At 32.1% G+C, this 12,962-nt stretch overlaps 1 protein-coding gene across 2 annotated transcripts in view; it reads right to left on the reverse strand.

The window, feature by feature from the left end:
- Positions 1-12,962, reverse strand: part of Strip (striatin interacting protein) — a 154,802-nt gene that overhangs the window by 21,489 nt on the left and 120,351 nt on the right. Inside the window, exons 13-14 of one of the 2 annotated variants that reach the window (XM_085809746.1) lie at positions 2,667-2,733; positions 2,472-2,576 (exon numbers count right to left, since the gene is read on the reverse strand). In XM_085809746.1, the coding sequence (XP_085665872.1) occupies positions 2,472-2,576; positions 2,667-2,733 (172 nt within the window). Of the gene's footprint in view, positions 1-2,471; positions 2,577-2,663; positions 2,734-12,962 lie in introns of both variants that reach the window. The other variant, XM_085809745.1, reaches the window with a different exon arrangement.

Here is a 12,962-nt window from a genome sequence, read left to right on the forward strand (position 1 = left end):
TAGAGCAATTTTATAAAAGTAAGTTTGAACTTTCGATTATGTCAAATATAATTTCCGATATATATTTACTAATATATAAAGGATCTACAAAGCGAAAGTATGTTTCGAAGCCCATTAAACAAAAAGTGGAATTGCTGCAAAAAATGGATAAAGGCATATCCTTTGTTTATCTAACAATTCCGAAATCTGTTTATCAATTTCACGCTGCTCTGCGGCGGGCGAACGCCGCGGCGCGCAATGAATTGGAAGTTGATCTGTCAGCACTATTACTTATCTTCAGGGTAGATGTTCTTATTTTATTTGGCTTATAATTCCTACTAAATGTAGTATTTAATCTTGATGTACTCCGTCTTTAATATGATTTAAATCAAATTCCTCGCCATTATAATTCGCTTCCGATAGCGAAGAAAGTAAAGTAAACAAATAAATCTTAAGCTTTTTTTTTGTAAATTTTGATACCCTTTAGATCATAATTGTTCTTTATTTCATAAATTACGATTTCATATTTTTAATTTTATAATTTCTGCGTGCCATCTTACCAGATTTAAATTGATGATCTATAATCCGGAATCGCCGAAGTCCCGACGAGTCCGGATTAACGACTTTTGACTGTACTTTAAATATTAACAAAAAAGTAGATTTATTGTACAGATACACTTGCATTCTTTGAAACTAAACTTTTCTTGGGATTTAATTAAATTGACCATTGATAAAAGATGAAAGTATTTTATAACAGAATTAATGGAAATATCACACTTTCAGAATGGTACAAGGGTAAAATGCACAAAGATTTACATAATACAACATATGAATACCTTAGAGAGCTCTTGAAAACCAAAGAAAAAAGAAATCTTTATTAAAAATCTATGCAAATAAATTCAAAAGAACTCAAAAGCACATAAGAAGCTGATCAGTAAAGCAGCAAAGAAAAAATTTATACAATATCAAAAGCATTTTGACTTCAGTTCCTAATTCCTTCTTCCTTATATCAAGTTGGAGATTTAAAAGTCATAGTTTGCAACAAATTTTATCTAATGAAAGGGTTAAAAAAATATGGTTATTATAAAGAATTATTTTGTTTTCAAATGCACTTCCCTTGTTTAAATATGAAAGACATGCTAGTTCTGTCTTGAAATTCTCAAATCTTAGCATGAAAATTCTCTAAGAATTTCTCAAAACCAAGTTCACTTAAATGGCAAAACAATTTACAAATTTATACACTTCGTAATTGAATACAATCTCATTCTAAACATAATAATCATAAAAAGAGGTTATTTTGATAAAATATACACATGCATTTATTATTTTGAAATTAGAAATTAACCTCTATGAATTATTATGTAAACTACATATCTAGATTGTAGATAGTATCTCTTGTTTTGATGTACATAAATGCAAATTAGATGTATTAAAATGTATATATTAGCAAAGAAAACAAAGTTTGCCAGATACGTGATACATGATATTAGCAACAATTAATACTGCAAATATCCACCCCCCCAAAAAAAAACAACACTCTTAAATCTTAAATATATTAGCAATTCTGCATAGGTGAAATAAAACTGAAATTTTCTGTCAAGTTTAGTGGACACTCAGAACCTGTAGGTTGCCAATAACCCCCATGGCAATTCAGTATTAAAAGATTATTAAAATATCCAACTGAAAATATGTCAGGCAGCAACTTAAATTCAGATATATCAGTAAAATAATAATTAATCCAATTTATCACTTGTGACCAATGGGTTGTTTGAATGCAGCAAAAGCACGAATGATAAAGTGCACTGTAACTTAATGCAATAGTCCAAATATTTTTGGAAATATTCTGCAAAAAATATTTCTGATGTCAAAACAAGTCAAGCTTTAATGGGAGGCACAGGAGGTAACTTGCGAACCATTCAGAATTTTATACATAGCATTAAAATCTAATATTTTTCAATAGTAAATTTAGTGCTTGAATTTCAGTAATTTAATTCTTGTTAATATAATATGCCTGAATACATACTGCAAGCACCATTACTGCAAGTCGCAGATCCGGACTCATCGGGAATTCTGCGATTCCAGATTTGGGATTTTTCTGGATACTAAATCTAGTAAGATGGCATGTAGGAATAATAAAATTAAAAATATGAAATCGTGATTTATGAAATAATGAAGCATTTATGATCTAAATTGTATTAAAATTTATAAAAAAATTAAGGTCATCAATTATTTCTTAACATGGCCATCATATTTTATCATATCTTACATACAGTAAAATTACATAATAGTGAAGGGGGAGCAAGGGGTGTGGGCGCTAAATGGTCTCCAAACAAGATTTTCATCATATCACTGTGTTTTTTCGGGGAAGGGGCCGCCAAAAAGGTATTTTGCTCTGGGTGCCAGTTATGCTCGTTACTTAACTGCTTACATATATATATATATAGATATATATAGACACACACACACACACACATATATATATACTCAACTACCATTATTCGTGAATGCTTCCATTTAGTTAATTTGTTCAAAAGACGAAGCAAGTTAATGCAAGAAAACAGGTTTCTCCAACAGTAAGGCAGTTGGTCTCCCATTTCCTGAAAACAAAAATGTATATTACAACTCAGCATATAGCTACAAAATCTTAAAAAGCAAGTTAAAAATAAAAAAAATAATCTACACACTACCAGAGTTTCTTCTGTGAGCTCTGGCTGCTCCCCAATAACGCAAGCAGGGAAGTCTATTACTGAAATACTAAGAAAGAAAAAAAGGAACAGGTATAAACATGCAGTACAGCATACATTATACCGAAGCACAAAAATCTATTACAGCATTTTTGAAGGGTGGGAAATTTCTAATGAAAAAGTGATGAGAAAAAATTATGCTGAATTCTGGCGAATAGATAAAACATTAAATAAAACACAATTACATCTCAATAAAGAATTTTCCAGTTTAGTTCAATAAAGCCCCGTTCACATGCAACCATCTTTCACGCAGCTGCTGTTTGTATTAGGGAGAAACAGGGATATGAAACAGTTTCAGCCTCGGGACCAGTTCAGATGCACATCGTCTTCCATCCCTTAACCCATAAGCCACTATGAGCAATAATGTCACAAATGCAAAACGAACAAACGGATTGGCAGATTTCTAACGTTTGCTTACATCTTTTTTGACATTGTTTACTATTGCTATAGAATGCCATTAACTCTTTAATTAATGAAAATACACCTAAATTAATTTTAAATGCAATTTATGTACAAGATGAAATGGTTAAAAGAAGAAAAGAAATCACCTATGCAGCTGAACGGTTTTAAATAAAATGTTTTGTGGCTCTTAAAATTTCAACCTTTGCTTTTTGAAAAAATGAATAAAACAACAAATTAATATTAATTATAAATGTCTTAGAAAATATATTATTATAATTAATTCATATTTTGAACAAAGATTCTAAATAAAAGCTTGTAATTTATGTTTATATTTACCAGTTGAATAGCACTAGGCTTTATTATATATATATATATAGAGAGAGAGATATAGATATATGTATGTATTGAAATTCAGTAATAAAATTTTTAAGAAATTTGAAATGATTTTTGATGACAGTTTATATTCTTTAAATCGCACTTTCTTAGTTTGCATTTTTTTGATAAATGCTTTTACTTAAGGTCCTAAAACTTACTAAATTATTTAATATTTTTACCACTTATCTAAAATTATACACTTTATAGATACAAGAATGGGTTTTCCAAAATTCTGAAAAGAAAAATTATTTGAAGTGAAAATGTGATTGAGATCATATTTGTTTCGAAGTTTTTTCATAAAAACATGTTTTTAATTTTTCTCAAAAACTAATTCATTAATTGCAAAATTGATCCTTAAGGTTATTAAGAACACTATAATAGATGCAATAAGAAAAATAGGAGGAAAAACCTTGTAGGATAAGAAAGACATTTTAGTTATTAAACATTTCTTCCAAACATTTAAAAAAATTTACTGGCAAAAAATTTTTTTTCAGCTTAAAACCATTTTGTCTTGCACACACACACACACACACACACACACACACACACACACACACACACACACACACACACACACACACACACACACACACAAAAAAAAGGCAGTTTAATAATATTTATAAAAAGTAGAGGAAATGTTCTCAAATAATAATAATAAAAAAAAAAACATTCAAAAGGTATCAAGTCCCCTTGAAGCCGAAATGCGCGTCTTTAGTTTTAATTTGAGCGGTATTTCTGGAATACCCAGCATGAGATAGCCTTGTCTATACTTGTTTACAAATTTCCGTATTTCGTACAGTTCCATCTAATTTTTTTTCGATGATATCGCATCCCCAGATATCTATCAAAATGATTGTTTCGCTGACAGTCCAGGGAGCAGTCAGTTGCACGTCAGCCATGTCGTAATGCAGTATGGGAAATCTCCCCATTTGCCCTGCTCCGGGAGAAGTAGGAACATTCAACCAAGTTCTACCTCCAATTGTGAGAGGCAGTTAAAGCTTGTTTGCCGGGCGAATGGGACACGTTGGAAGAACCGGTTTACACTGCTGGTCGAATCTGCTCTTGTGAACGCGGGCTTAAAACACTTTCTCATTAACTACCCCCCCTCACAGACAAATACATATCCACTACAAAACAGATAGAATAAATTTCAAAAAATCAAATAGATGCCACATAATTTAACTTTTCTTTATACCAATTATTTATATAATTAAGTATTTCAGAACAATAATAATAAACATGGATGATAATTATAACAAACAGTATTCACATACATAAAAAAAATTATACTAAAAAATAAAAATCCAAGAAAACTTAAAAATAACAAAAATAACAAAGGAAAAGAATATTTTTCCAAATATGCTTGAGGGCAGGTAACTTATAAGTTGCTCACCACAGATGAGTATAATTTAAAATGTTTTATGCAGATGTGACACTGTTGCAGCTTTCAGCAATAAGATGGAAAAATTGAAACATAAAACAGATTACAAAATTTATAATTAAGTAAGCTGCTATTAAGCAATCTATAAATAATTTTATCCGAAGAAAAATTCCATCAAAAATTGCTGCTCTCACTTGTTACCCATTGAGTATATGAATGAAGCAAATCTATTAAGTATTCCGTAAGTGCACATAAATTTCAAATACACATGCTTGACAGTTACTACAGGACAACAAGACTTTGATATAACAAATGGTGGACAAGTTTTAAGAGATATGCATGCAAAATCTACAGAAGTGCAACTACAGCATCTTTAATAAACTGAAACAACAGAGATTCCAGATGAAGATAGAAAAAAGTAGTAATTCCAAACAGCATCACACATTAATCGGTGGAAATGTAACCTTTCAGATGAACAGCAACAAACCTCACAGTGTATGTGCACTCTTCAAACTCAAGAATACTCTGCACACCAGTTTGGCATTCCCTTTAAATGTCTTCAACAGTGTTGCTGGGATATTTTCCTATCTTTCTATCAAGACACTTTGAGGTTCCTGTATAATTCGGGGTGATGATGTATTGTTTGTTACTTGTTTATTGAGAGCATCTAGGTATATCTGATGGGATTCATGTCCACAGAATGTGGAAGCTATATGAAGCAAATGACATCTCCATTTTATAGTATGTCAGTCATACCTTCTGCTCTGTGTGGATGAGCACTTTAAGGACAAATAACTTCAGGGAAATGGATATGATCTAGAGATATGTTGGAACACTACTTTTTTGACATAATGGATTCTGATATGCAAAGTTACTATGCATTGTTCTGATATCATGCTTGTTCCCCTACTCTCACCATTATATTCCAACCATATTCACATCTTAACTTGTGCTCTTTCTGTAATCACCATAATGCATATTTATAAACTGTTCCTTTAGATGAGGCAGCAGTTTGTATTTGCAAAATGACACTTTTTGCGAGCCACATTTCTGTTGCAACTTCATAAGAACCTGTCTTAATTAGAGCCACCCTACAACTCATTCATGATTGTACTTACTTGTTTGCAATATTCACCATCAATGACACTTATCTTACGGTAAATATGTGGCATAATCTCAAAAAGGGGAGGGAGGCAGTCCTCACCAGTCAGCTTATTCAGAATGAACAACAGCTAAAAACTCATTTTTTGCTAATAGAATACAAATCCCTGAGACATAGTATGGCACAGCAAAATCTAGTTATTTCTCACCAGTCACCAGTTGCATAGCTGCTGACCTTGAAATATGAAAAGCAGAGATTTTTGTTCATTACAACAATAGAAATTAAAAAAGGAGCAAATTCATAAATTTCATTTAAAATCACTTTATAATGCATGATTTGGTATTAAACTTATTATTCTAGACTTTTTGGCTAACTGCATTCAATTTTGTAATTTTCTTGAAATTTCACATTGATGAAAACATGTGTAAGGTAAAAAACGCTCTGATTTATTAAAGTACGTTTAATGATGATAAAAATAAAATCAACAATTAAAGTATAGATAATTTCACAGAAAAATGTTAGCAACATACCATTAATACATTTGAAGCAAAGCTAAATATATAATGCACCACTTATACATTTGAAGTTAAATTAAGCAGAAATATTAATCATTTAAACATTAGTTAAGCCTTCATAAAATGTCCTTAAGTATTAAAAGTTTTCAGATGGAGTAAAAATAAATCAGAAAACTTTTGCTGAAATTTCCGTTTTCTTTGGGGGGGGGCACTGAATTACACAATTTGATTTTCATTTAGAAGTCTTTTTTTGGGGAAGAATTGGTAATCAAAATCTTTATATTTTACCACAGTATTCCTTTCCCTTTGAAACTTAGAGATTAGCAGCTTTTTAGAGCTTTATTTTAAATAGATAATTCCGATACATTCAAAAACAGAAAATTTAAAGATCAGATAACGTGATGAAAAATCAAGACTTTTCTGGATTTAGCAAAAAGGTTGACAGCTCTGCAACTATCAGGCAGTATATTTAATATTTTATAAGGGAATCTGCAAACATCCAAAAATAAATCAATATTATACAACAAACTGCAATATACCCACTTCTTGTACATACAGACACATAAATTTAATCAAATCAGTGAGTGTGTTCTTTCTGAAAGTGAAAACAGGTTCAAAATTTCAGTGCTATGCCATCTATTGTCATAGCAAATAACTACAAAAACTTTAGAAGTAGAATGGAAAAGTGTACAGACTTTAGAACTTGAAAGTTTATTCTTTAGTACATCATCAGAAATAACAGAATATAAATCTAAGTAAAGCTGGTTTTAAAAAAAGAATCATATTTACAATAATGGTAATTCTAAATTTCGCCAATACATAATATATGCATATACAGTACAAAGTCCGTAATCCGGATGTTCATTATCTGGAATGATCTATAACCTGGACCTCAAAGCCACAAACTTTTTTTTTTGTATGCTTTACGCATGCGCATGCATGTTGGGAGGATGTGTCTCCAGATACGTTAAAAAATGCTTGGCATAATTTATGGCCAGCTACCATATTTTATGGTGACAACGATGAAGATGATAGCTGCGAATTTGAAGGTTTTCGGACATCGCAAACTAAAGGTGAAATTTTCCAGTTGTTGGATTTTGTAAAGAAATGTGGAGAAGCGGTAATAAATGAAGAAGATATAACAGAAATTTTTCATAGCAACGACAATGCCCTAATCATCAATCAATTAACGGACAGCGAAATCTGTAGTATGGTTCTAGATTCAGAAAATACCACTTCCGATAGTGAAGAAAGTGATAAAGAGGTTATTGAAAACGAAAAAATTTCGATTGACAAGTTAGTCGATATTCTTGACACAGCAATTACATGACTTGAACAGTGGAACTTTGTAACTGAACAAGAAATTATGTCTGTTTATAGAATTAAAGAGAAAGTATTAGCACAAAAAAACGAAGCAACTTAAACAACTTACATTGAAAGAAATGTTTAATAAAGTAAACCTGCATGCCATCTTACCAAATTTAAATCGATGATTTATAATCCGAAAAAAAAAAAAAAACCCTAATCTGGAATCGTCAAAGTCCCAACGAGTTCGGATTACGGACTTTGTACTGTATTAACATACAGATGGCACATACACATGCATATAAGGGCATAATTTCAATTTCAGATTTGTTCACTGAAGAAAAGATATTTTTCAGTTATTCAGTGTTGCTATGCTTGAGAATAATGTATTTACATGCAAATTTATTTAAAATGAAAGCATATACATGACAAGCCTTGCAAACAGAAATTTCATTTTATTGGCAACAAAATGATTAAAAAATTGTATTTTCATTAAAACATGATTTAAAAGAAATGTGATATTTATGTCTCGGATGCTTTTAATTAATACTATAATAACTTGAAGTATATTTAAAATACATAGTTGGTTTTCAAAGCAGTATTCATGGAGAATTTCTTAGGGTCCGGTTTATTTAATTATGGCAAAGCACTTAAGGGTTATCAGCCTAAGAGGTGTGATGCCTTCATGAAGGATTTCCTAAAAGAAACTGGTTCATATACATGTTGCACATGGAGAAAACTATGAAAAGGTCTACGTAGCCAGCATGTTTGCCAGGACTCAAGCCTTGGACTGAACTACTAGTGTCTAGCTCTTGGTGTGCTGCCGGTCAGCTGACTACTGCTCAGTTGCTGGTGTGCTGTGTGCACTGTGGATGATGACAATCATAAAATTTCCCACTTTATTAGTTTTTCACTTAGGAATATAAATTAAGTCAAACTATCATAGCATTTAAGAAGTTGATTTTTTTTTTTTTTTTAGTCCAAAGGGATTTGAATCCCGAAGGACTATTAGTTTCGTTTTGGCATTTTGAGTCGGACTCATAAATGTCGGTTCACTTTTCAAACTGTTGCCATAAAATGTTAGAGTCCTGCATTATATTTGAAGAAATTAAATAATGAAAAATCTGCATAAATGTATGTATATTTCTCGTATTGTGATAAAACAACGGTACATAGAGTCATCGAATTTTGAATAACGTAATCCTCCAAGGAATATGAGCATGTGGAAGACCAAATTTGAAATTTGAAATTTGTTTTATGATCGATTTCCTATTTTTTAAAACTTTGACGAATTTTTGATTAACAAACTCAAGGATTTCAAAGCGAGCAATGGCAACATTGTGCAGAAAAAACATTTTTATCTCCAGCGCGTGAGTCTCTGTATCGGAAATTCTAAAGATATGCTCGTTTTAAAACTATTTTGCGATATTGCTGTTGCACTGGATCTTATGGTTTAAGTGCGAGGAACATGATATTTAATAAAGAAAGGTAACACACAAAATGTTAAAAAACGCCCCTTTGGACGTAATTTAAAATCTGAAACATTTCAAATTTTTTTTTTTAAACGTTTAACAGAAGTGTATTCACAGGGATAGCATAATAATAATCAGATAAGTTAATAATATTGTTACGTTTTTTGTATTGAATTAGCTATTTTTAAATAGAATTAATTAAAATTGTTTTATATTATCGTGCAATGCAGCACGAGACTTATTTGAAGAGAAAGGTACACCTGTAAAATTAAAAATACATGAGCACCCATATTTAATAAATACATATCTCATAATTGTACTTTTTTGCTTTTCGAGAAAATGCCAGAATATTCTTGTGCACATTTAAAAAGGCTTATAAAAGCAGGATCAAAACATCTCAGTTCAGTTGTTTGGAAAACTGTTGTTGTTTACTGTAGCAAATTCGTGAAAAGATTGGATTAGCTTTCTCTGTTTTTGAATTAAGATCTGTTGAACATTATAGTAGTTTAAAAGATAACTACTGTGAGATATTGTATGATTATCTCTGAAGAAATTTAAGCATTTGTATTTGTTCTTGGAATAAGAATAAATTTTTTTCACTTTTCGTTGGACTTGGATCACTTTCATCACTTTCCATCAGAACACGTATGCACACAACACTTTTTTTGGTGTTAGAAGTGGGATTTTGAATGTCAATAACAAGAGCGATGAAAGAATAATTAAGGCAATTAATAGAAGCCTTTGCCGCGTTTAAAGGAGAGATGAATGCGGGTCAAAAAAAGATGGAAGCTGGTCAAGAATCCGTTAAGGAAGAGATGCAAGCCATTCAAGCAGTTTCAGAAGAAATGAAAAAGGAAATTACTTGCATAATAGAAAACAAATCTGAGGCTACAGAAGGCAGAATAGATGCGGTTGAAAATAGAGTTTGACAAATTGAAGGAAAAGTTTCTTCTGTGAAAGAGCAAATAGAAGAGAGAGTTTTGGTCGTGGAATAACAAATAGGTTACAGAGTTTCTTCTGTTAAAGAAGAAATCAACGGAAAGGTTTATTCTGTTCAACAACAAATCAAACAAAAAACTGATGACAGGGTTTCTTTGGGAAAGGAAGTTAATGCCTTAAAGAAATTTGCAGTGACAGCAAGGAGCAATTCTGATGGTTTTAAGATTTTACCAATGCCCTCTTGTCCACCTCTGAAGTTATCCACATATGATGGGAAGACCTCCTGGCAAGTTTGTAAGATGCAGTTTTCTACAGTGGCGGATGCGAATGGATAGGATTCCCAAGCTAAGGCATCTCGCCGCTTCTCTGAGACCAGATACAGCGGGTGTCCTGCCCAAAAACCAAAGATTAGACTTCGAAGCTCTATCCGGTGCGTTAGAGCTGTGCTTCAGCGCGAAATGTTTAAAAGACTACAGCAGACTTCAATTAAAATCCCGTCTACAGGAGCCCACCAAATATGTTCCACATATGTTCAAAGGCTGTCTCACCTCACCTTTACAGAGTGCCTGAGAGAAACAAAGAAAATACTGTCCCTGCAGTACTTCATCGATGGCATTCGGGATTTGGAAATACAGAAGGCTCTATGAATGGTGGCTGTCAAGGACATAAAAAGCGCTCTAGTGTACGCCATGAAATTTGAGTCAGCCCAGCAAGCAACTCACAGAGATCACAACTTAATCAGAGCTGCTCAAGTAGAAGAACCAGTGGATTAACTGATGGCCTTGAGTTGGAATAGAAGTGACATGAAACAAACACTAAAGTGCAGAAACTGCGGTACTGAAGGCCACATACTAAGAAACTGCAAAACACCCCAGGCTACGGATGCTAAGACCTCTCCCAACAAGAAACAGGCAAACTAATTAGTCGCTATCTTGCGAGACGAAGGTTGCCAGATGATGAGAAGCCCCATTTTAAAGCACTTCAAATTTCTGCCATGAGTGGTGGCAGCAATGGACTCTTCATCATGGGACATATGAACAGGGTTCCCTGCAATATGACGATCGATACAGGAGCCAATGTTACCATCATCAGAAAAGATTTGGTTCACGAAATGGAAGGTAAACTCTTTGGATGCCACCCTGCATTACTCTCCAGACTGTGTCTGGTAAGAAGATTGATATTGATGAAACGTTAAACCTTCAACATCATGTTTGGAAGTGCCGTTTATCTCCACACAGCATACACAACAGATAGTATACATCCTTGCATACTCGGATTGGACTTTCTAAGGAAATACAGCTTTTCCTTGGACTTTAAAAATAACAAATTGCATTCTGCATCTGAGGACATAGCCCTATTTGGAATTAACGGTGAAGGAGTTAAATCTGTCCACAAAATCGTAGCACAAGACAATTTCACAATACTGGCAAGAACTGAATTTTTACTTCTTGGATCATAGCGAAAAATAGAAATTTATGCTGCGACATCATAGAATACCTCAAGAACTGTAACAGTCCAAAACGAGTACAAGTAGCCTCAGCACTCACTGACCTATCGTGAACCGTTATCCCGATGAGCGTTGCCAACGTAACTCAAAAGGTGAGAGTTATTAAGAAAGGCAAAGTGGTTGCAGCATGTACTCCAGTGACCAGCGTTAAATGAAACATTAACACTCCAGAATGCGTGTCTTCAGAAAGCATTACGTCAGAGTTATTGCAGAATGAACAGTATGCAAAAAAAAAAAAAAAAAGGGGGGGGGACATTTCTAAATCTCCTGTTCTACTAAATTATGTTCTTCATGTCTCGAAAACGCGATATATATTAGATTTATAAATAGCTCTATTCTAACATAGTCATTTTGACACGAAATCGGACTTTTTCTGAAATAACATACCAATTCTTTTACATACTTTGATTCTACGACTATCTGCCTAAAATTAATATTATTATGACTATCTGCCAAATTATGCCCAAATATGAAATTTTGTAAAATTTGGTGCAAAATTTACAAAGAAATTCAAATTCATGTGGCACTTTTTTTCAGTTTGCGCCAAGAGTAGTTCACTTAGCAAACTTCTTAATATATGGCAACCTATTTTCCTTTCCCATGAGACGAAAACAAATCACAACATTCTTTCTTTCAAATAATGTTCTTTATATTATATTTTTGTTATTATTTTAAATATTGTTTTCTTTTCCGAATTTCATTTTAATTGTTTAAGTTGCATGGTTTTTGAATAACTGTTTTAAAAAATTCTATTTATCCATTCGTACTGCATAGTTTAAATATAAGGTGCATTGTTTATTTTTTTTTTTTCAAATAGTTTTTTTCTTTATAATTTCCTTTTGTCACAGTTATTATTTTACATAAATTTAAAATTTTTAGATTTTTATTTTAATTGTTTGTGTTGCACTCTCTTCAAATTTTCTATTTATTCATTCGAACTGAGCATTTTAAATATATTTATTAATATAAATTTTCCAGGATTTTATTTTATTTATTTGAATTGCGTTTCTTTCGGAAGACTACTTTGTGTTCCAGACTACAATGCATCTGAAAACTGAATATATTAAAAGAGAAAATACAGTAAAGCACAGTTAACATGCCTTTCAATGTTCTGTTCAGAAAACATTTATAAATGAGAAAGATGTATAACTGACATTTTAACTTAGGATGACTTGCATATATTGCTTTAAATAGCTTTAATATTATGCTCATTGCTTTACACAATTTTAGCATCCTACATT

The sequence above is a fragment of the Stegodyphus dumicola genome, chromosome X2 (genome assembly GCF_044657685.1).
Source record: "Stegodyphus dumicola isolate Sdum_Otavi_A_Nest chromosome X2, ASM4465768v1".
NCBI lineage: Eukaryota > Metazoa > Arthropoda > Arachnida > Araneae > Eresidae > Stegodyphus > Stegodyphus dumicola.